This window comes from Oncorhynchus clarkii, chromosome 12 (genome assembly GCF_045791955.1).
Source record: "Oncorhynchus clarkii lewisi isolate Uvic-CL-2024 chromosome 12, UVic_Ocla_1.0, whole genome shotgun sequence".
Taxonomy (NCBI): domain Eukaryota; kingdom Metazoa; phylum Chordata; class Actinopteri; order Salmoniformes; family Salmonidae; genus Oncorhynchus; species Oncorhynchus clarkii.
Window position 1 is genome coordinate 96,488,107 of NC_092158.1, and position 26,728 is coordinate 96,514,834.

The 26,728-nt window shown below is 38.5% G+C and overlaps 1 protein-coding gene across 1 annotated transcript; it reads left to right on the forward strand.

The window, feature by feature from the left end:
• The first annotated feature begins 1,344 nt into the window (after positions 1–1,344).
• LOC139421695 (NLR family CARD domain-containing protein 3-like) lies at positions 1,345–26,426 on the forward strand. The gene is made up of 11 exons (XM_071172802.1): positions 1,345–1,432; positions 4,494–4,634; positions 10,811–10,921; positions 16,561–16,677; positions 16,854–16,938; positions 17,068–17,296; positions 19,060–20,860; positions 21,142–21,315; positions 23,851–24,024; positions 25,019–25,065; positions 25,471–26,426. The coding sequence occupies exons 2-11, from the start codon at positions 4,510–4,512 to the stop codon at positions 26,007–26,009; spliced, it is 3,402 nt and encodes a 1,133-aa protein (XP_071028903.1). The 5' UTR covers positions 1,345–1,432; positions 4,494–4,509; the 3' UTR covers positions 26,010–26,426.
• The last annotated feature ends 302 nt before the right edge of the window (positions 26,427–26,728 follow it).

Below are 26,728 nucleotides of genomic sequence, written 5' to 3' on the forward strand. Positions count from 1 at the left end.
CATGGAGAGGGGGGACCTGATCCTAGATCATAATGAATCAGATTAGATGGACAGGGGGAGCTGATCCTAGATCATAATGAATCAGATTAGATGGAGAGGGGGAGCTGATCCTAGATCATAATGAATCAGATTACATGGAGAGGGGGACCTGATCCTAGATCATAATGAATCAAATTACATGGAGAGGGGGGACCTGATCCTAGATCATAATGAATCAGATTACAAGGAGAGGGGGACCTGATCCTAGATCATAATGAATCAAATTACATGGAGAGGGGGGACCTGATCCTAGATCATAATGAATCAGATTACATGGAGAGGGGTGGACCTGATCCTAGATCAGCACTTCTCCTCTGGGACACTGCCTGTATGAAACAGAACACATAGTTGTAAAGTCTAGTTACAGCAGGTGTTTACTGCCATCTAGTGGAAGATACCAATATAACACTTTATTATCAGGGTGGGGAGGCGGCTGAGCTGAAACAGAACACATAGTTGTAAAGTCTAGTTACAGCAGGTGTTTACTGCCATCTAGTGGAAGATACCAATATAACACTTTATTATCAGGGTGGGGAGGCGGCTGAGCTGAAACAGAACACATAGTTGAAAAGTCTAGTTACAACAGGTGTTTACTGCCATCTAGTGGAAGATACCAATATAACACTTTGTTATCAGGGTGGGGAGGTGGCTGAGCTGAAACAGAACACATAGTTGTAATGTCTAGTTACAGCAGGTGTTTACTGCCATCTAGTGGAAGATACCAATATAACACTTTATTATCAGGGTGGGGAGGCGGCTGAGCTGAAACAGAACACATAGTTGTAAAGTCTAGTTACAACAGGTGTTTACTGCCATCTAGTGGAAGATACCAATATAACACTTTATTATCAGGGTGGGGAGGCGGCTGAGCTGAAACAGAACACATAGTTGTAATGTCTAGTTACAGCAGGTGTTTACTGCCATCTAGTGGAAGATACCAATATAACACTTTATTATCAGGGCCGGGAGGCGGCTGAGCTGAAACAGAACACATAGTTGTAAAGTCTAGTTACAGCAGGTGTTTACTGCCATCTAGTGGAAGATACCAATATAACACTTTATTATCAGGGTGGGGAGGCGGCTGAGCTGAAACAGAACACATAGTTGTAAAGTCTAGTTACAAAAGGTGTTTACTGCCATCTAGTGGAAGATACCAATAAAACACTTTATTATCAGGGTGGGGAGGCGGCTGAGCTGAAACAGAACACATAGTTGTAAAGTCTAGTTACAAAAGGTGTTTACTGCCATCTAGTGGAAGATACCAATAAAACACTTTATTATCAGGGTGGGGAGACGGCTGAGCTGAAACAGAAAGTAAAGTTGTTCTTTTGTTCAGGATCCATTTTGAGACGACAGAGCAGAAAACACTACATGGAGATTATTGAAAAATAAAGTAAGTATTTGTGAACAATAATCTATTCTAATGGACAGAGTAAGATAATTAATACCTGGAATGATATATTACTAGTTAGTAGAACTGCTACTTGAGCTGAGTTGCTGACAGACAGCAGTTTTCAAAGTGTAAACTAATCAGTAGTCCTACATGTTATCAGTAACACGTCTGGTAAAGATGGTGGAGGAGCTTTTCAATGATATGGTTTAATGTTTATCTCAGGGTTTCTCCATCCTTTTGTTGTTACCAGCACTTACACACCTGATTCAACTAATCATCAACTATTATGTGAACCGACCTGATCTGATCTGAACATGTTTAGGCTGGTCATCTATGATATATAGGTATTGACCTTGATCTACATATCAAAAACAAACTACTATTATACTTTATAACCTAGCCTACTTTACATAATATAACATCTACATATCACTAACAACCCACTATTATACATTATAACCTAGTCTACTTTACATAATATAACATATCACTAACAACCCACTACTATACATTATAACCTAGTCTACTTTACATAATATAACATCTACATATCACTAACAACCCACTACTATACATTATAACCTAGTCTACTTTACATAATATAACATCTACATATCACTAACAACCCACTATTATACATTATAACCTAGTCTACTTTACATAATATAACATCTACATATCACTAACAACCCACTATTATACATTATAACCTAGTCTACTTTACATAATATAACATCTACATATCACTAACAACCCACTACTATACATTATAACCTAGTCTACTTTACATAATATAACATATCACTAACAACCCACTACTATACATTATAACCTAGTCAACTTTACATAATATAACATCTACATATCACTAACAACCCACTACTATACATTATAACCTAGTCTACTTTACATAATATAACATATCACTAACAACCCACTACTATACATTATAACCTAGTCTACTTTACATAATATAACATCTACATATCACTAACAACCCACTACTATACATTATAACCTAGTCTACTTTACATAATATAACATATCACTAACAACCCACTACTATACATTATAACCTAGTCTACTTTACATAATATAACATCTACATATCACTAACAACCCACTACTATACATTATAACCTAGTCTACTTTACATAATATAACATGTACATATCACTAACAACCCACTACTATACATTATAACCTAGTCTACTTTACATAATATAACATCTACACATCACTAACAACCCACTACTATACATTATAACCTAGTCTACTTTACATAATATAACATATCACTAACAACCCACTACTATACATTATAACCTAGTCTACTTTCCATAATATAACATCTACATATCACTAACAACCCACTATTATACATTATAACCTAGTCTACTTTACATAATATAACATCTACATATCACTAACAACCCACTACTATACATTATAACCTAGTCGACTTTACATAATATAACATCTACATATCACTAACAAACCACTACTATACATTATAACCTAGTCTACTTTACATAATATAACATCTATATATCACTAACAACCCACTACTATACATTATAACCTAGTCTACTTTACATAATATAACATCTACATATCACTAACAACCCACTACTATACATTATAACCTAGTCTACTTTACATAATATAACAACTACATATCACTAACAACCCACTACTATACATTATAACCTAGTCTACTTTACATAATATAACATATCACTAACAACCCACTACTATACATTATAACCTAGCCTACTTTACATAATATAACATATCACTAACAACCCACTACTATACATTATAACCTAGTCTACTTTACATAATATAACATATCACTAACAACCCACTACTATACATTATAACCTAGTCTACTTTACATAATATAACATATCACTAACAAACCACTACTATACATTATAACCTAGTCTACTTTACATAATATAACATATCACTAACAAACCACTACTATACATTATAACCTAGTCTACTTTACATAATATAACATCTACATATCACTAACAACCCACTACTATACATTATAACCTAGTCTACTTTACATAATATAACATCTACATATCACTAACAACCCACTACTATACATTATAATCTAGTCTACTTTACATAATATAACATATCACTAACAAACCACTACTATACATTATAACCTAGTCTACTTTATATAATATAACATCTACATATCACTAACAACCCACTACTATACATTATAACCTAGTCTACTTTACATAATATAACATCTACATATCACTAACAACCCACTACTATACATTATAACCTAGTCTACTTTACATAATATAACATCTACATATCACTAACAACCCACTACTATACATTATAACCTAGTCTACTTTACATAATATAACATCTATATATCACTAACAAACCACTACTATACATTATAACCTAGTCTACTTTACATAATATAACATCTACATATCACTAACAACCCACTACTATACATTATAACCTAGTCTACAGACAGTGACTTATTATTATTATTATTATTATTATTATTGTTGCTGTACTGTCTATAACTACCTTAACAAACAGTGACTAATTATTATTATTATTATTATTATTATTATTATTGTTGCTGTACTGTCTATAACTACCTTAACAAACAGTGACTTATTATTATTATTATTATTATTATTAAAATTCACAGTTACCATGGAGATGACATTTCATAACTGCATATTCATGTGATGCATTAAATCACCTGATTGTTTCTATGTCTGTTAGTAAATGTTTCTAAGAGATAATTAATAAATGACAACACTTGACATTCAATAATTAGTTGTCACTGTGTTAACCACAACCAACATGTTGGATCTCTGTTTAGTTGTCACTGTGTTAACCACAACCAACATGTTGGATCTCTGTTTAGTTGTCACTGTGTTAACCACAACCAACATGTTGGATCTCTGTTTAGTTGTCACTGTGTTAACCACAACCAACATGTTGGAGCTCTGTTTAGTTGTCACTGTGTTAACCACAACTAACATGTTGGATCTCTGTTTAGGAGTCAGTGCTCTAAAATGAGTCGCTCTGGGAAGAGAGAGGCGGGACCTGCCTCTAAAATGAGTCTCTCTGAGGAGAGAGAGGAGGGGGCCTCTGCCTCTAAAATGTGTCTCTCTGGGGAACATGACACCAAAGCTAAGAGGTGAGATGACAATTTTTGAAATAATAATTAAGAGTTTATTTCCAAAATGCATCACATTTGTTTTTTAATCAGAAATGGTTGCTCATGGGTACCGTCAAAATTACTGTTCTCAAATTTTTAATTAATAGATTTTAGATGGGTATATCTTAAATTATTATTACTATCAGTTAATAGATTTTAGATGGGTATATCTTTATTAAATTATTATTACTATTATTATCAGTTAATAGATTTTAGATGGGTATATCTTAATTGAATTACTATTATTATCAGTTAATAGATTTTAGATGGGTATATCTTAAATTATTATTACTATTATTATCAGTTAATAGATTTTAGATGGGTATATCTTTATTAAATTACTATTATTACAGCATGTCCTCTTTTTCAAGATGTGGCCGATTTTAAAACTGAATACATTTTTAAAATAAGATTCATTTATTTTTTTACAACATTGTTTCTGAATGGCTGCTGGGTAATTTGATTTGCACTGAAATCTTCATAGACACCCTAGTTTTAGGGTTAAGTAGCCTAGAACACTTTTAGAAACTATTTTGGTAATAATATTATGTTAGTAAATACCATTATAGTACTAAATAGCATTTAGATTATTTTGTTATTCAAAACCTGTCTCAGCATTTTGCTGTTATTGTTTTGTTACTTTATTATATTAATTATTGCAAGGCAGAACACTTGATCAACAAGAAACATTTGTTTTATTTTTTCAAATGTGGTTTGGACCAGTTTGAATTGGCGTGTGATAGGTGGGTTAGGTGGGTTAGGTTTGAGACTGATCTAAGGAATGAACAAGAAAAATACACTTTATTTCTCAGCTGCATCACCAATGTCTGTAGGTGAATTAATAACTTTTAATTGCTAAATATTTTCAATAGATGGCAGCACATGACCACGAAGCATCAGTTATAGGCTACAAGCAGCAATATAATTGACATAAAATAGCATATAACCACAGACTATATGTCCCATGATTTTCTAAAATGGTCACTCATTTCTTTAGTTAGCTATGTATCTTGTATTTGGGCTGTGTTGCTTTTGGGAGAGAAAAGAATAGTGACTATAGCAGGTATTGAACCCCGGGTACATTATCTCTAGTCAGAACCTCAACCTCAGTATACATTCATTATAAAAATCATCTTAATATCTGATATTGAGAGTAAACAACCTCGGAATAGAAAAGACAAGAGTGCGACTTCCAGCCCGTCAATAAATTACATCATGCAAACCTCGCTGTTAGCAAATTAACCTCAACATGCCCCTTGAGAAGGCAGAGTGACGACACAAGCTTTTTAGCGGGGCTGAGTTGACTACTAGCGAGAGTTGATAAATTTTTGAGGTTGATGAATTTGACAATGAATGTACTATGAAAATACATTGTTCTCAACCAGAGACGACTGAATTCATGTTCAGGCTTATTGATAATCATTATATTAATTAAGTATAATTTCAAAACATGAGCATAAAACCAGGTAATAATAAACATGAATCATCATTATATTACTTCACAGTAATCTGTTAAATGCTTGTTCAGTCCTTCCTCTTGTGTTAGCAGTGTGGAAAGGGACAGGAAGAAGCCCTCTTGTGTTAGCAGTGTGGAAAGGGACAGGAAGAAGCCCTCTTGTGTTAGCAGTGTGGAAAGGGACAGGAAGAAGCCCTCTTGTGTTAGCAGTGTGGAAAGGGACAGGAAGAAGCCCTCTTGTGTTAGCAGTGTGGAAAGGGACAGGAAGAAGCCCTCTTGTGTTAGCAGTGTGGAAAGGGACAGGAAGAAGCCCTCTTGTGTTAGCAGTGTGGAAAGGGACAGGAAGAAGCCCTCTTGTGTTAGCAGTGTGGAAAGGGACAGGAAGAAGCCCTCTTGTGTTAGCAGTGTGGAAAGGGACAGGAAGAAGCCCTCTTGTGCTAGCAGTGTGGAAAGGGACAGGAAGAAGCCCTCTTGTGTTAGCAGTGTGGAAAGGGACAGGAAGAAGCCCTCTTGTGTTAGCAGTGTGGAAAGGGACAGGAAGAAGCCCTCTTGTGTTAGCAGTGTGGAAAGGGACAGGAAGAAGCCCTCTTGTGTTAGCAGTGTGGAAAGGGACAGGAAGAAGCCCTCTTGTGCTAGCAGTGTGGAAAGGGACAGGAAGAAGCCCTCTTGTGTTAGCAGTGTGGAAAGGGACAGGAAGAAGCCCTCTTGTGTTAGCAGTGTGGAAAGGGACAGGAAGAAGCCCTCTTGTGTTAGCAGTGTGGAAAGGGACAGGAAGAAGCCCTCTTGTGTTAGCAGTGTGGAAAGGGACAGGAAGAAGCACACAGGAGTTTTCCTGTGAGGGGAGTGGTGGTGTATCCAGGGAGAGCTAAACTAATCTTCTGAAATGTCATTTGTGGTCTTATGCTGCCATCTATTGGAATTATGTAGCAACTGCAGTAGTACTGAATAATGTGTAATTCCTTACTAAAGTCGTAAGAATTGCAAGATATAACATTTTGTAGTTCATTTTACCACTTTACCACAAAATAACAATTTATAGCTTAGCAAACAATGAAACTGACATCAACCAAAAACAAAACAACATACATTTAGGTAATTATATAATTATTTATTTAGATTATCTGCCAAAATAACAGCCCTGTAGACAAAGAAGAGCTCTCCAGTAGGAACCAAAACATTCAAAGGTCATTTTCTCAAAAGTGAGGTTACAAGTTTATCATCTTTCAAAGCAGAATTACTTTCCCATTGTTCCTCAACTGTAGTCTCTACTTTTATCTTATGTGAAATACACATCTCAAATTTTGTGACATGAGCCCGTCGGTCACATTTGACTGTGTAAAACCTAGCAGTACTACTGATTTCACTGAGAGTGAGGCAGATATATATTATGACTGTGTAAAACCTAGCAGTACTACTGATTTCACTGAGAGTGAGGCAGATATATATTATTACTGTGTAAAACCTAGCAGTACTACTGATTTCTCTGAGAGTGAGGCAGATATATATTATTACTGTGTAAAACCTAGCAGTACTACTGATTTCTCTGAGAGTGAGGCAGATATATATTATTACTGTGTAAAACCTAGCAGTACAACTGATTTCTCTGAGAGTGAGGCAGATATATATTATTACTGTGTAAAACCTAGCAGTACTACTGATTTCACTGAGAATGAGACCGATATATATTATTACTGTGTAAAACCTAGCAGTACTACTGATTTCACTGAGAATGAGACCGATATATATTATTACTGTGTAAAACCTAGCAGTACTACTGATTTCACTGAGAGTGAGGCAGATATATATTATTACTGTGTAAAACCTAGCAGTACTACTGATTTCACTGAGAGTGAGGCAGATATATATTATTACTGTGTAAAACCTAGCAGTACTACTGATTTCACTGAGAGTGAGGCAGATATATATTATTACAGTGTAAAACCTAGCAGTACTACTGATTTCTCTGAGAGTGAGACAGATATATATTATTACTGTGTAAAACCTAGCAGTACTACTGATTTCACTGAGAGTGAGGCAGATATATATTATTACTGTGTAAAACCTAGCAGTACTACTGATTTCACTGAGAGTGAGGCAGATATATATTATTACTGTGTAAAACCTAGCAGTACTACTGATTTCACTGAGAGTGAGGCAGATATATATTATTACTGTGTAAAACCTAGCAGTACTACTGATTTCACTGAGAGTGAGGCAGATATATATTATTACTGTGTAAAACCTAGCAGTACTACTGATTTCACTGAGAGTGAGGCAGATATATATTATTACTGTGTAAAACCTAGCAGTACTACTGATTTCACTGAGAGTGAGGCAGATATATATTATTACAGTGTAAAACCTAGCAGTACTACTGATTTCTCTGAGAGTGAGACAGATATATATTATTACTGTGTAAAACCTAGCAGTACTACTGATTTCACTGAGAGTGAGGCAGATATATATTATTACTGTGTAAAACCTAGCAGTACTACTGATTTCACTGAGAGTGAGGCAGATATATATTATTACTGTGTAAAACCTAGCAGTACTACTGATTTCACTGAGAGTGAGGCAGATATATATTATTACTGTGTAAAACCTAGCAGTACTACTGATTTCACTGAGAGTGAGGCAGATATATATTATTACTGTGTAAAACCTAGCAGTACTACTGATTTCACTGAGAGTGAGGCAGATATATATTATTACTGTGTAAAACCTAGCAGTACTACTGATTTCACTGAGAGTGAGGCAGATATATATTATTACTGTGTAAAACCTAGCAGTACTACTTATTTCACTGAGAATGAGGCAGATATATATTATTACTGTGTAAAACCTAGCAGTACTACTTATTTCACTGAGAATGAGGCAGATATATATTATTACTGTGTAAAACCTAGCAGTACTACTTATTTCACTGAGAATGAGGCAGATATATATTATTACTGTGTAAAACCTAGCAGTACTACTTATTTCACTGAGAATGAGGCAGATATATATTATTACTGTGTAAAACCTAGCAGTACTACTTATTTCACTGAGAATGAGGCAGATATATATTATTACTGTGTAAAACCTAGCAGTACTACTGATTTCTCTGAGAGTGAGGCAGATATATATATATTTATATCTTTAAACAATAAAAGCTAATTTACCAACTTTTCTGAAATATGGATATATTGTGTTTTGGAATGAAACTCTCCAATTGCTTATAATACCATTAGTTCCCAATAGTTACAATGTTGTATTTTAATTTAAAATATATAATAACATTCGGAACACCAGGCTGGAAACCACTGATCTGAAACCTTTAGGATGTTCAACAACGCACTGTGGTGGCACTGTGGGGTCACTGTGGGGTCACTGTGGGGTCACTGTAGAGACACTGTGGGGGTGCTGTGGGGTCACTGTGGAGACACTGTGGGGGTGCTGTGGGGTCATTGTGGGGGAACTGTGGGGACACTTGGGGGCGCTGTAGGGTCACTGTGGGGTCACTCTGGGGACAATGTGTGGGCACTTGGGGACAATGTGGGGACACTGTTGGGACAATGTGGGGACACTGTGGGGGCGCTGTGGGGACACTGTGGGGATAATGTGGGGACAATGTGCGGACACTGTGTGGACACTGTGTGGACACTTGGGGACAATGTGGGGTCACTGTGGGGACAATGTGGGGACACTGTGGGGACACTGTGGGGACAATGTGGGGACACTGTGGGGACACTGTGGGGACTCTTGGGGGCGCTGTGGGGTCACTGTGGGGGCACTGTGGGGACACTGTGGGGGCACTTGGGGGCAATGTGTGGGCACTTGGGGACAATGTGGGGACACTGTTGGGACAATGTGGGGGCACTGTTGGGACAATGTGGGGACACTGTGGGGACACTGTGGGGGCGCTGTGGGGACACTGTGGGGACAATGTGGGGACACTGTGTGGACACTGTGTGGACACTTGGGGACAATGTGGGGACACTGTGGGGTCACTGTGGGGACAATGTGGGGACAATGTGGGGACACTGTGGGTACAATGTGGGGACACTGTGCGGACACTGTGGGGACTCTTGGGGGCGCTGTGGGGACACTGTGGGGGCAATGTGTGGGCACTTGGGGACAATGTGGGGACACTGTTGGGACAATGTGGGGGCACTGTGGGGGCACTGTTGGGACAATGTGGGGACACTGTGGGGGCGCTGTGGGGACACTTGCGCTGTGGGGACACTGTGGGGACAATGTGGGGACAATGTGGGGACACTGTGTGGACACTGTGTGGACACTTGGGGACAATGTGGGGACACTGTGGGGTCACTGTGGGGACAATGTGGGGACACTGTGGATACAATGTGGGGACAATGTGGGGACAATGTGGGGACACTGTGGGGACACTGTGGAGACAATGTGGGGACACTGTGGGGACAATGTGGGGACACTGTGAGGACAATGTGGGGACAATGTGGAGACAATGTGGGGACACTGTGGGGACAATGTGGGGACACTGTGGGGACAATGTGGGGACAATGTGTGGACAATGTGTGGACACTGTGGGGACACTGTGGGGACACTGTGGGGACATAAATCTCTTGGCATGTTTTATTAACTATATATGTTGTCTCTGACCTGGTATCAGTGACATGACATCATCATATTTAGTCTACATTAGACTAGAGACTGAAGGTCTGTTTCTGTTGTGTTCAAGCCCAATCCATCAGGAGAGACCAGACTCACCCAGCTGTCTGTCCATGAAGAGTGACGGGTCTATGGACGTTTTCTATGATTGCGAAGATGGAGACTTTTCTGCATTTACAGGGTAAGTAGTACTCATGGTACATACCAGGTATCTATAGTATATACCAGGTATGTATTCACAGAGAGACAGCAGTCTGTCCATGAAGACTCCACTCTATGATACTGCCAATTACATGCAACAAGGGAGACATTTCTTCAACACAGAGTAAATAGTCCTGGTATATACCAGGTATCTAAGCACAGAGTAAATACTCCCGGTATATACCAGGTATCTAATCACAGAGTAAATACTCCTGGTATATACCAGGTATCTAATCACAGAGTAAATACTCCTGGTATATACCAGGTATCTAACCACAGAGTAAATACTCCTGGTAAATACCAGGTATCTAACTACAGAGTAAATACTCCTGGTATATACCAGGTATCTAACACAGAGTAAATACTCCTGGTATATACCAGGTATCTAATCACAGAGTAAATACTCCTGGTATATACCAGGTATCTATCACAGAGTAAATACTCCTGGTATATACCAGGTATCTAACCACAGAGTAAATACTCCTGGTATATACCAGGTATCTAATCACAGAGTAAGTACTCCTGGTATATACCAGGTATCTAACCACAGAGTAAATACTCCTGGTATATACCAGGTATCTAAACACAGAGTAAATACTCCTGGTATATACCAGGTATCTTAGCACAGAGTAAATACTCCTGGTATATACCAGGTATCTAACCACAGAGTAAATACTCCTGGTATATACCAGGTATCTAAACACAGAGTAAATACTCCTGGTATATAGCAGGTATCTAAACACAGAGTAAATACTCCTGGTATATACCAGGTATCTAACCACAGAGTAAATACTCCTGGTATATACCATGTATCTAAACACAGAGTAAATACTCCTGGTATATACCAGGTATCTAAACACAGAGTAAATACTCCTGGTATATACCAGGTATCTAACTGCAGAGTAAATACTCCTGGTATATACCAGGTATCTAACTACAGAGTAAATACTCCTGGTATATACCGGGTATCTAGTCACAGGGTAAATACTCCTGGTATATACCAGGTATCTAAACACAGAGTAAATACTCCTGGTATATACCAGGTATCTAACTACAGAGTAAATACTCCTGGTATATACCGGGTATCTAGTCACAGGGTAAATACTCCTGGTATATACCGGGTATCTAGTCACAGGGTAAATACTCCTGGTATATACCAGGTATCTAAACACAGAGTAAATACTCCTGGTATATACCAGGTATCTAAACACAGAGTAAATACTCCTGGTATATACCAGGTATCTAATCACAGAGTAAATACTCCTGGTATATACCAGGTATCTAATCACAGAGTAAATACTCCTGGTATATACCGGGTATCTAACTACAGAGTAAATACTCCTGGTATATACCAGGTATCTAACACAGAGTAAATACTCCTGGTATATACCAGGTATCAAACACAGAGTAAATACTCCTGGTATATACCGGGTATCTAACTACAGAGTAAATACTCCTGGTATATACCAGGTATCTAAACACAGAGTAAATACTCCTGGTATATACCAGGTATCTAATCACAGAGTAAATACTCCTGGTATATACCAGGTATCTAAACACAGAGTATATTCTCCTGGTATATACCAGGTATCTAAACACAGAGTATATTCTCCTGGTATATACCAGGTATCTAAACACAGAGTAAATACTCCTGGTATATACCAGGTATCTAACTACAGAGTAAATACTCCTGGTATATACCAGGTATCTAAACACAGAGTATATTCTCCTGGTATATACCGGGTATCTAAGCACAGAGTAAATACTCCTGGTATATACCAGGTATCTAACCACAGAGTAAATACTCCTGGTATATACCAGGTATCTAACCACAGAGTAAATACTCCTGGTATATACCAGGTATCTAACCACAGAGTAAATACTCCTGGTATTAATACAAATAAAAAAAGGTTTTACAAATCCCAGGGCACAAAACAGACAAGGTTTTACAAATCTAACTTCTAAAAGTTTATATTCTGTTAACTCATACCCAAATAATGTGGTTGACAAGTCCTATCTCATATTTGTGGTCATAGCATAAATTGGAGAAAAATACTTAAACAACCCCGACTCAAACTTGAATCTCAATCCGACCGTTTAAAAAATGCTGCTATTTCCTCATAGAACATGATGTCATGTTGGCTCTTTGGCAGAGCTGACCAATCAGCGGTCTATTTATGAGAATATTTGTAATGATCGTTATACGCTCACAGCACTCTGTTGTTGTGGTACGACCACACCATTCCCATTCAATACACCTAATTACCATTTTTTAGAAGGAAAACTGTTTCACTCATTTTTTAATTAATTTTAGGCAATAATTCATATATGTCATATATGCCAATAACCAATATTTATAATTTTAGCAGCCTTTAAAGCATTCTAGTACAGTTAAATACATGTAGTTAACACACACACACTGACGCAGCGGTCTAAGGCACTGCATCTCAGTGCAAGAGGCGTCACAACAAGTCCCTGGTTCGAATCCAGGCTGTATCACATCCGCCTGTGATAGGGAGTCCCATAGTGGGGCGCAATTGACCCAGCCTTGTCCGTGCTTCATTGTAAATAAGAATTTGTTCTTAACTGACTTGCCTTGATAAATAAAGGTTACACACACTGACCAAAAAGTTATTTACATATGTCCCCATTACCAGTAAAACATCATCAAAACATTTTTCTTTCATCTACCTGCTGTGCTGTTTCGTTGTTCATTTGTTCAGTTTTTTCTCGACCAGGATTTCTATGCCGTTTTTACGTGTCAAAAAAGATACAAATAACATCTGTTTCAGTAGCTTCAGTTAGCTAGCTAGGTGTCATCTAAAATAACCCTCATTTATAATTAAATAACATCTGTTTGAGTAGCTTCAGTTAGCTAGCTAGGTGTCATCTAAAATAACCCTCATTTATAATTAAATAACATCTGTTTGAGTAGCTTCAGTTAGCTAGCTAGGTGTCATCTAAAATAACCCTCATTTATAATTAAATAACATCAATAAGGATTAGGCACAATAAGGATAAGGCACAACAGTGGACTTTGTGGTTAGCCTTCAAAATAAAGGTATGGCATAATTCTACTATATGTATTCATTTGCATTACTGTCAATTACATACTTTTATTTCGAAGACTATCTATATAAAATATATATATATATAAATAGTTTAGCTGGAATGGAACGTTCTTATCCTGATTATTAGACTGTGATATAAGCCTGTCTCACCTATCTTTAGATGCACTCACAGATGCCATATCTTAATTTGACTTAGTTTCTCAAAGCAGGATATTACTCCTGAAGCAACAGGAAATATTCATTATTATGTTGACTACAATTCATGGACATTTTTGAAGGGGTTGATAAATCATTCATGAGGGTAAATCAAGTCTCACAGGATTATCAAATTTAGATATTGCAACTGTACTGTAAGTGTCTCTGTGGACGGTTTCCTGAGAGCGATGGAATTTAGGCATATGAGTGTTTTAAGATGCATCTTTCCTACAGCGGCCGAAGATGTAACATGAGTCTCCCAAAACAGTTGTGTTGTTGGAGCGTGTGTCTATACTGATAGGATGGAAAGAAAGGGAGCGCTGATCTCAGATCTGTTTTCTACATTCAAATCTTTCCTTTAACATTATAATTAGTTCACAATACTGATGATGGATCAGCCCCTAAAGAGAAATGACCACTCTTCTGGCTGTACTGGGTAGAGAGGAACCAGGCTCTGAGGGGTGGCCAGTCCTCTTCTGGCTGTGCTGGGTAGAGAGGAACCAGGCTCTGAGGGGTGGCCAGTCCTCTTCTGGCTGTGCTGGGTAGAGAGGAACCAGACTCTGAGGGGTGGCCAGTCCTCTTCTGGGTGTGCTGGGTAGAGAGGAACCAGGCTCTCAAATAATAAACACAGTGGTTATAGAGGTTGCAACAGGTCAGCACCTCAGGAGTAAATGTCAGGTTGCTTTTCATAGTTGAGCATTCAGAGGACGAGGGAGAGAGAGGGAGGGAGGGAGGGAGAGAGAGGGAAGGAGGGAGGGAGGGAGGGAGGGAGGGAGGGAGGGAGGGAGGGAGGGAGGGAGGGAGGGAGTTGAAACTACAATTTCTGGACAAGGTATCACGTCTGGTGAACAGGTCAGAGTTCATATCCTCAGGCAGACCAGTAGAAACTGGATTAGCAGCACTACAAGGTATCACGTCTGGTGAACAGGTCAGAGTTCATATCCTCAGTCAGACCAGCAGAAACTGGATCAGCAGCACAACAAGGTATCACGTCTGGTGAACAGGTCAGAGTTCATATCATCAGTCAGACCGGTAGAAACTGGATCAGCAGCACAACAAGGTATCAGGTCTGGCGAAGCATTTATCAATACTGATAGGATCTAAAGAAAGGGAGCGCTGCTCTCAGATCAGTTTTCTACATTCAAATCTTTCCTCAACATTATAATTAGTTCACAATACTGATGACGGATCAGCTCCGAGATAAACATTACCACCCATAGCTTCAGATACTGAGGGGGCTAATTCTAATGCTTACCCAATAAAAATGCATTAAATCACAGATTTGGCACATTGTTATGTTCCAAAATGACCACCCGATAATAGCTGATTATAAATCCATAATAATACATATATTATCACCTAATGTTGTTAGATCTTTTAATCAACTTAAGTTCTTGTGAACATTACAAGTTTCTATTTGCTGTTTATGACCTGTAGGCCTCATTGACCTGAGCTCATACAACTTGTTTTTTAGTTTAAAAAAAAGCATAATGTATGGATTATTTTGACTGTAACAAATACTCAGATGAAACATATTGTACTATTTATCACATACTACTTTGTGTCAAAGTTTAACAAGGCCTCTCTCCTCCTCACCAGTGTCATGATCAAAGATATTATCAAGAGCCTCACATACAGTATATAGTCATTGTACCGCCACAGAATGAAATGGGACCAAGGCCTCAAAAAAAGCTTTATATACCAGACCTGTGAGAAAATATATATACTGTTGAAACAATGTTGAGATTGTTTGTGAGAATGCCAACAGGTGTGTTTCCTGGGGTGAATTATTCTATTGGGGAAAGGTTCCCGTGGGGGATGTCATGGAAGCCAAGAAGGGGAGTGAGGAGTGTGTGTGTGTGTGTGTGTGTGTGTGTGTGTGTGTGTGTGTGTGTGTGTGTGTGTGTGTGTGTGTGTGTGTGTGTGTGTGTGTGTGTGTGTGTGTGTGTGTGTGTGTGTGTGTGTGTGTTCAAACACACATGCATGTGGAGAGGAAGTGTATCCATCTGATGAATGGGCATGTGCCTGAACTAAATGTTATACTCTAATTGTAGTCTCACCCATTCATTTCTAATGACCAGTCATTTTTGACCGTGACCCCAGCTGTACAAGAGTTAAATACAACACCCAAAATGTTATGAAAATCATCCAAATGTATTTTGTTTGTTCAGATTATAACAATCAGATTAAATGAACAACATTTTTCAGAGAGAGAACTTGAAAATCAGTCCATTTCGACCAGAACAGCAGGAGGGTTAAGTGATGGTTAAAGTTTCTAACGATTCACAACCACTTAGTCTCATCTGAGGCAGGGCAGATGAGAGATGTAATGTTTGTCTCTGTTGTGTTGAAGACCAATCAAGCAGGAGAGACCAGCCTCCCCTGTTCCCAGCTGTGTGTCCATGAAGAGTGACCGGTCTATGGATCGTCCTATAGAGTTTAGAGAGGGAGACTTTTCTACTGAACAAAGGTAAGAAGAACTCATGGGTCATGGTCAGTGAGTTAAACAACACTGTCTCTAGTCATTTCTCCTCTCCCATTTTCCTATTTATCTTTGTTGTCTTCATAATGTTTGTGTGTGTGTGTGTGTGTGTGTGTGTGTGTACTCCGTGGATGAAGATATGTAATGTCATGTTTTGTCCACAGAAACCAACTGGAGAGATCAGAGTCAGAGATTCTCAGTGGTCAGTCTTCCCAGAGTCATCAAACAGACCTGGCCTCCAAATTCAGTGTATGTGGTCCTGTTATGAACATTTGTTTTTGTTTACCTGAAGTAAAGTTGATCTGTCAATCATTCATTAATGTGTTGATGAGAAAGCATTTATTCTCTTGCTTAACTTATTTACTTGATTTATTTCAGTTGCTTGAAGAGAATATTATTAGATTTGTGAAGAACAAGATGAAGATGTTCAAGAGAATTCTTAGTCCAGAACTCCCAGAAGGCTTTGAGAGTCAGAAGCAGGATAAGGAAGTGGTGGATGCTGAAGATGAGAAGCAGGAGAGCAGTGCCAGAGAGGGGGCTCTGAAGATCACACTGCACATCCTGAGGAAAATGAACCAGAAGGAGCTTGCTGACACACTGGAGAAATGTAAGATCTGTCTATCTCATGTTGAATGATGTTTTATAACATTTAAAAGCTGTAGCTAAAGTACAGCTAAAGTAGTTGTGTAACTAAATGATATTGTTGCAGCCTTAACACAACACCTAGTGACCTCATCAAGTAGCAGCAGGGATGTGTTGTGATTAATTTAGAGAGAGAGAGACAACATAAATTATACCATCAATAATACCAATAATAATATAATCAGTCACACCAGTCTGTAATGCACTATGAAAACATTTACACGTTTATACAGTCAGATAATATCCTCTTATGGCTGCATGGGCAGTATTGAGTAGCTTGGATGAAAGGTGCCCAGAGTAAACGGCCTGCTCCTCAGTCTCAGTTGCTAATATATGCATATTATTATTAGTATTGGATGGAAAACACTCCGACGTTTCTAAAACTGTTTGAATGATGTCTGTGAGTATAACAGAACTCATATGGCAGGCAAAAAACTGAGAAGGAATCCAAACAGGAAGTGAGAAATCTGAGGTTGGTAAATTAGCAACCATTGGGATATGAATGAATTTGCATTTCCTAGGGCTTCCACTAGATGTCAACCATCTATAGAAACTTGAATGGGACTTCTACTGTGTTGTGGGACTGAATAAGAGGGGAATGAGTCAGCTTACTGGCAGAGAGCCATTTCCTGGTCATGCGCATTCCACATGATATCCACTTGCGTTCCGTTGCTCCTCAAGACACATAGGAATTCTCCGGATGGAACCTTATTGAAGATGTATGATAAAAACATCCTAATGATTGATTCTGTACTTAGTTTGAAATGTTTCTTCGACCTGTAATATAACTGACCTATAAATGACCTGAACGAGCGTTTTTGATATGTATACCAAACGCGCTAACAAAAGGATGTATTTGGACATAAATAACGGACATTATCAAACAAAACAAACATTGTGGACCTGGGATTCCTGGGAGTGCATTCTCATGAAGATCATCAAATGTAAGGGAATATTTATCACAAATATTATAATTGATCTTTTAATTTATTTTAATTTATTTATATTATTGTAATTTCTGGTTCTGTTGACTCCAACATGGCGGCTAATATTCTTATTTTTTGCCGTCTCAGATTATTGCTTTTTCCGTAGAGTGTTTTTGAAATTTGACACAGTGGTTGTATTAAGGAGAGGTATATCTATAATTCCATGTGTATAACTTATTGTCATCCCCATTTATGATGAGTATTTCTGTTGAATGGTGTTGAATGATGTGGATATGCAAAATCACTGGATATTTTTGGAACTAATGAACGTAAACTCAGATTGTTTTTATATAAATATTAACTTTATCAAACAAAACAAACATGTATTGTGTAACATGAAGTCCTCTGAGTGTCATCTGATGAAGATCATCAGAGGTTAGTGATTCATTTTCATCTCTATTTGTGCTTTTTGTGACTGCTATCTTTGGCTGGAAAAATGGCTGTGCTAATTCTGCAGCTTGGTGGTGACGTAATTGTTTGTGGTGCTTTCGCTGTAAAGCATATTTGAAATCGGTGGGATTAACAACAAAATGATATAAGATACATGTATGTTTGAGGAATTTTAATTATGAGATTTCTGCTGTTTTGAATTTGGCGCCCTGCACTTTCACTGGCTGTTGTCATATCTCTCCCGTTATTGGGATCTCAGACCTAAGAAGTTTTAAGAGAATAAATCATTATAATGTAAAACTTGATGAAACTGACGTAATATTAATATCCTCTGTGTTATTTCTTCATTCAGATGAGCTTGCTGGGATTTACCAACGTGAACTCAAATCTAATCTAAAGAAGAAGTTTCAATGTGTATTTGAAGGGATCGCTGAACAAGGAAACCCAACACTTCTCAATAAGTTCTACACAGAGCTCTACATTACAGAGGGTGGAACAGGAGAGGTCAATAATGAACATGAGCTGAGACAGATTGAGACAACAACCAGGAAACAAGCAAGACCAGAGACTGCAATCAAATGTAACGACATCTTCAAACCCTTAACTGGAGAAGACAAACGTATCAGAACTGTGCTGACAAAGGGAGTCGCTGGCATTGGAAAAACAGTCTCTGTGCAGAAGTTCATTCTGGACTGGGCTGAAGGAAAAGCAAATCAGGATGTCCAATTTGTGTTTTCATTCCCTTTTCGGGAGCTGAATTTGATGAAAGAGGACAAACACACTTTCATTGAACTTCTTAATCACTTCTCAATGGAAACCAAACAATCAAGAATCTCCATCTACAACAAGTACAAAGTTCTGTTAATCTTTGATGGTCTGGATGAGTGCCGACTGCCCCTAGACTTCCAGAAGAACAAGATCTGTTGTGACATCACAGAGTCAACCTCAGTGGATGTTCTGCTGACAAATCTCATCAAGGGAAATCTGCTCCCCTCTGCTCTCCTCTGGATAACTACTAGACCTGCAGCAGCCAATAAGATCCCTTCAGGGTGTGTTGACCAGGTGACAGAGGTACGAGGGTTCAATGACCCACAGAAGGAGGAATACTTCAGGAAGAGATTCAGTGATGAGGACCTGGCCAGCAGAATCATCTCACACATAAAGACATCAAGGAGCCTCCACATCATGTGCCACATTCCAGTCTTCTGTTGGATTTCTGCAACAGTTCTTGAACACATGCTAAAACATAAGAGAGAAGAGATGCCCAAGACTCTGACTGAGATGTACACACACCTTGTGGTGTTTCATACCAAACAGAAGAATAAAAAGTATCTTGGGAAAGAAGAGACAGGTCCACACTGGAATAAAGAGAGCATTCTGTCACTGGGAAAACTGGCTTTTCAACAGCTTATGAAGGGCAATCTGATTTTCTATGAAGAAGACCTGAAAGAGGCTGGCATTGGTGTTAATGAAGCCTCAGTTTATTCAGGATTGTGCACACAGCTCTTTAAAGAGGAATGTGTGCTGTACCAGAACAACGTGTACTGCTTTGTGCATCTGAGCATTCAGGAGTTTCTGGCTGCTGTATATGTGTTCCTCTCATTCATCAACAACAATGAGAATCTAATGGCCAAACCTCAATCAATGTTCAGCTACTTTTTGTCGCTCTTCAGAGAGAAGCCTAAAGTTACTGAAGTTACTTTCTACAAGAGTGCTGTGGATAAAGCCTTACAAAGTGAGATGGGAAACATGGACCTTTTCCTCCGCTTCCTTCTGGGCCTCTCACTGGAGTCCAATCAGAAACACTTACGAGGTCTACTGACAAAGACAAGAAGCAACTCACAGAGCCATGAAGAAACAGTCAAGTACATCAAGGAGAAGATCAGGGAGAATCCCTCTCCAGAGAGGAGCATCAATCTGTTCCACTGTCTGAATGAACTGAATGACTATTCTCTAGTGGAGCAGATCCAAAGCTACCTGAGATCAGGAAGTCTCTCAGAAGCCAAGCTGTCACCTGCACAGTGGTCAGCTCTGATCTTTGTGTTGCTGACTTCAGAAAAGGAGCTGGATGTGTTTGACCTGAAGAAATACTCCAGATCAGAGGAAGGTCTTTTGAGGCTGCTGCCAGTGGTCAAAGCCTCCAGAGCTGCTCTGTGAGTGAATAAAGTTACATATAAGAACTAATCATCAGGAAGAAATTCAGTTTAGAGAATAATATGTATTATAATATGTCTATAATATTATATTGAATAACATATTGAGTAAATGCATTGATTTTCACATTAGTATAACAATATGACCATTCAAATTTAGGAGATGGAATTAGAATCTAAATGTTGTTTGGGAGAATAAACCAAATGCATCTGCCATTGTCCTTCTACACTACTCGTTAAATTAACAGTCTGTTTGTGAAGTCATGATGATCTCTTTGCAGGCTGTCAGGCTGTGGAGTCACAGAGGAAGGCTGTGCTTCTCTGGTCTCAGCTCTGGAGTCAAAGCCCTCACACCTGAGAGAGCTGGATCTGAGTAACAATGACCTGAAGGATTCAGGAGTGAAGCTGCTCTCTGATGGACTGGGGAATCCCCACTGTAAACTGGAGACTCTGAGGTCAGTATTCCTGTAGTTGGTCAACAAGTGATAACTGTTCACCAGATCCACATGTGTTTACCAGACAAACATAGTCCACACCATATGTGTTTGGACAGTGAAGCTTACAGTTTTAAATTTGGTGCTATGCTCCAGCATTTTGGATTTGAGATAAAATGTTTCAGAATGTCACCTTTTATTTGAGGGTATTTTCATTCTTTAATGTTTTAATGTTTAGAACTTTTTTTAGACCATTCATTATTTTTTTACAAACATTCAGTCAAAAGTTTATTGTTTAGTCCCATATTCTTTGCCTGCATTGATTACATCAAGCTTGTCAATCTACGAACTTTTGAATTCATTTGCAGTTTGTCTTGGTTGTGTTTTAGATGTTTTTCCTAATAGAAACTGAATGGTGAATTATGTCCTATCATTTTGGAGTCACTTCACTTGTATTGTCAGGGAGAATAGAAGATGTTTCTGAAAACGTCTACATTCATGTGGATGCTACCATGATTATGAAAAATCATGAATGAATTGTGAATGATGATGAATGAGAAAGTTACAGATGCACAAAGATCAGACCCACTCTGTTATTGGTAATGGTGAGAGGTTAGCATGTTTTGTTGTAGCCTCTGTTATTGGTAATGGTGAGAGGTTAGCATGTTTTGTTGTAGCCTCTGTTATTGGTAATGGTGAGACGTTAGCATGTTTTGTTGTAGTCTCTGTTATTGGTAATGGTGAGAGGTTAGCATGTTTTGTTGTAGTCTCTGTTATTGGTAATGGTGAGAGGTTAGCATGTTTTGTTGTATCCTCTGTTATTGGTAATGGTGAGAGGTTAGCATGTTTTGTTGTAGCCTCTGTTATTGGTAATGGTGAGAGGTTAGCATGTTTTGTTGTAGCCTCTGTTATTGGTAATGGTGAGAGGTTAGCATGTTTTGTTGTAGCCTCTGTAACTCTCTCACTCATTATTATTCATGATTCATTCATGATCTTTCTCAGTCAAGGCGTCACAGTCTTGATGTCTCATTGTGTTCGAGGAATATTGGACCAGATATACTTTTGACTAATTTAATATACTTTAAGTGTCAGAATGACTTCTTCACATTTAAAATGTTAGCTTCACTGTCAAAATAGATATGGTGTGGACTGTATACTCAATACAATCTAAATCTGATACCTCACTGTCTAAATATATATGTTGTGGACTGTATACTCAATACAATCTAAATCTGATACCTCACTGTCTAAATAGATATGGTGTGGACTGTATACTCAATGCAATCTAAATCTGATACCTCACTGTCTAAATAGATATGGTGTGGACTGTATACTCAATACAATCTAAATCTGATACCTCACTGTCTAAATAGATATGGTGTGGACTGTATACTCAATACAATCTAAATCTGATACCTCACTGTCTAAATAGATATGGTGTGGACTGTATACTCAATACAATCTAAATCTGATTCCTCACTGTCTAAATAGATATGGTGTGGACTGTTTACTCAATACAATCTAAATTTGATACCTCACTGTCTAAATAGATATGGTGTGGACTGTATACTCAATACAATCTAAATCTGATACCTCACTGTCTAAATAGATATGGTGTGGACTGTATACTCAATACAATCTAAATCTGATACCTCACTGTCTAAATAGATATGGTGTGGACTGTATACTCAATACAATCTAAATCTGATACCTCACTGTCTAAATAGATATGGTGTGGACTGTATACTCAATACAATCTAAATCTGAGACCTCAATGTCTAAATAGATATGGTGTGGACTGTATACTCAATACAATCTACATCTGATACCTCACTGTCTAAATAGATATGGTGTGGACTGTATACTCAATACAATCTAAATCTGATACCTCACTGTCTAAATAGATATGGTGTGGACTGTATACTCAATACAATCTAAATCTGAGACCTCAATGTCTAAATAGATATGGTGTGGACTGTATACTCAATACAATCTAAATCTGATACCTCACTGTCTAAATAGATATGGTGTGGACTGTATACTCAATACAATCTAAATCTGATACCTCACTGTCTAAATAGATATGGTGTGGACTGTATACTCAATACAATCTAAATCTGAGACCTCACTGTCTAAATAGATATGGTGTGGACTGTATACTCAATACAATCTAAATCTGATACCTCACTGTCTAAATAGATATGGTGTGGACTGTATACTCAATACAATCTAAATCTGATACCTCACTGTCTAAATAGATATGGTGTGGACTGTATACTCAATACAATCTAAATCTGATACCTCACTGTCTAAATAGATATGGTGTGGACTGTATATTCAATACAATCTAAATCTGATACCTCACTGTCTAAATAGATATGGTGTGGACTGTATACTCAATACAATCTAAATCTGATTCATCACTGTCTGTCTTTTGACTGATTCTGCTTTTTATACTGGTCTGGTCAGTCCACACATGTTGAAAAAAATATACTACCACTATTTTCACCACCAAATAATAGCAGTGTGATTTTAATATGATTTGACTCTTTGCAGGCTGTCAGGCTGTCTAGTCACAGAGGAAGGCTGTGCTTATCTGGTCTCAGCTCTGAGGTCAAACCCCTCACACCTGAGAGAGCTGGACCTGAGCTACAATCACACAGGAGACTCAGGAGTCAGACTGCTCTCTGCTGGACTGGAGGATCCACACTGCAGACTGGAGAAACTCAAGTATGTAGAGGGTTTATGTCAATGTTCATATCAGACATGTTGGACTTATCAGGCTAGTTAAGACAAACATTATTTCCACCACTTGGAATGCTGACTGTGTGTGTGTGTGTGTGTGTGTCCAATGTGTGTGTGAAACACACACACACACATACACACTGGATACACACACAGGACACACACACACCACACGTCATACACACAGGATGCAGACACTGAACACTGTAGTGGAAATGTCCTGTATTTACCAAATCATGAGACCAAACCACCACACAAGTCAGAGTTATCATAAAGTCCATCTTTAATTATATGAGCTCCATCACAACCCTGTGACTCTCAGATCAATTCAGTGTCTATCAATGAATTCTCTGAGAGTCCTTACACATTGCAACTGAGATCCTTTATAGCAAAGACACACATAGCCAGGCAGCATTGGCCATAAATTATCGTTCAGCTTTGTCTCCTAAACTAAGTTATTTTCTCGCTCTCAGGACCATAAAACAAAACCTATCAACAGGCATATATCAAATACACCTTGGCAAGATCACAGAGACACAGTGACTGGCACACAGACATTGTGGAGCCAAGAGATAATTGGTTTAAAAGATATGTTTTCCTATGTAGACAAACCTGACCCATCCCCTCTCTGCGGCCCAAGTAACTTATCCCATGACAGAGAACAGATAACTGCAACCGGCCAACAGTATTATACAAAAATAGACATTCTGATGAGAAGTAACTCACAAGCATATAATGAAAATAAAACATCTTATCTATGTTACCCAACTAATTCTGATTATTCTCCAACAACACACACACACAGAAAAACAAACATTCTTACCAACGCTTGACCTGCATGTGTGTGTGTGTCCAGTATGAGTTTGTTTGTGTGTGTGTGTGTGTGTGTGTGTGTGTGTGTGTGTGTGTGTGTGTGTGTGTGTGTGTGTGTTCAGGTGTATCACTCAATGACTGTCTGTTCTTCTGCTTACCGCTACAGTGTGGAACATGGTGGAGAGAAAACAATGAGACCTGGACTTAGAAAATGTGAGTGTTGACTGTTGTGAAGAATATGACTAAGAATAAGTCTTAACTCAAGTTAAGTCAAAGTCAAAGACCACCATCATTACTTACTTGGTCATATTAAATATCAACTGTAGTTCTACAGAAGCAGAAATCAGGGACACCAAAGTGTACAAAGAGTTGCTTTGACAATTTGTGTGTTTGTGTGTGTGTGTGTGTGTGTGTGTGTGTGTGTGTGTAATTCATTGGAATACGTGTTTTATATTACCATACAGTATAACATATGATCATTCAACAAGTCTCAAGTTACCTTAACTTCTCCTTTTGATACCTAGAAACATCTACATTACAAGAATTAGTGAAAAGTGAGTTAACATTCTAATGTTGATGATGATGATTTCTAATATTGTGTCTGGTTTCATCCATCAGATGTCTGTGCTCTCACACTGGACCTAAACACAGTAAACAGACGCCTCTCTCTGTCTGAGGAGAACAGAAAGGTGACATGTAGGAGAGAGGAGCAGCCGTATCCTGATCACCCAGAGAGATTTGATGACTGTAGACAGGTGCTGTGTAGAGAGGGTCTGACTGGGCGCTGTTACTGGGAGGTAGAGTGGAGTGGGGGAAGGGCTGATATTGGAGTGACATATAAAGGAATCAACAGGAGAGGAAGGGGTATTGACTGTTGTCTTGGATGGAATGACAAGTCCTGGAGTCTGGTCTGCTATGACAAAAGTTACAGAACCTGTCACAATAAGAATCCCACTACCATAGACGTCCCCTCCTCCAGCTCCCACAGAGTAGGAGTGTATCTGGACTGGCTAGCCGGCACTCTGTCATTCTATAGTGTCTCCTCTGACACACTGACCCACCTGTACACATTCACCTCCACATTCACTGAGCCCCTCTATCCAGGGTTTAGGGTTTGTGATGTTGACTCCTCCGTGTCTCTGGAAATAATAACTTGACACACACACACACTGATACACACACACACTGATACACACACACACACACAACTCACACGCTGGACACACACAGGACACAAACACACAAACTAGACTCACACACGGACTGACAAACACACTCACACACACACACACACACACACACACATACGGGACAAACACACACACACTGGACACACACACACTGACACACACAATGGACACACACACTGGGCTCACACACACTGGACACACACACACACACACACACACGGCCAATGAAGAGAAGAGGACTGGGACAACATTCCACAGGCCACAATCAACAGCCTGATTGATGAATGTATTTCAACTGACTCATGTCCTTATAGGAACTGTAACTCAGTAAGATCTTGTTGGGTTTATTTTATTGTTCAGTTTAATAAAAAGATCAGTTGTAAATGTTTTATGTTTGATATGATGTTAGTAACAATCTGAAGTCATTCCATCCTTTCACTAAATGGTAGTAACACTAAGTCATTCCATCCTTTCACTAAATGGTAGTAACACTAAGTCATTCCATCCTTTCACTAAATGGTAGTAACACTAAGTCATTCCATCCTTTCACTAAATGGTAGTAACACTAAGTCGTTCCATCCTTTCACTAAATGGTAGTAACACTCTGCAGTCATTCCATCATTTCACTAAATGGTAGTAACACTCTGAAGTCATTCCATCCTTTCACTAAATGGTAGTAACACTAA

Coding starts and splice junctions, on each gene's coding strand:
- LOC139421695 (XM_071172802.1), top strand. CDS start 4,510: ATGAGTCGCTCTGGGAAGAGAGAGGCGGGACCTGCCTCTAAAATGAGT. Junction 4,635..10,810: donor CATGACACCAAAGCTAAGAG/GTGAGATGACAA, acceptor GTTGTGTTCAAG/CCCAATCCATCAGGAGAGAC. Junction 24,025..25,018: donor TGCAGACTGGAGAAACTCAA/GTATGTAGAGGG, acceptor TTACCGCTACAG/TGTGGAACATGGTGGAGAGA.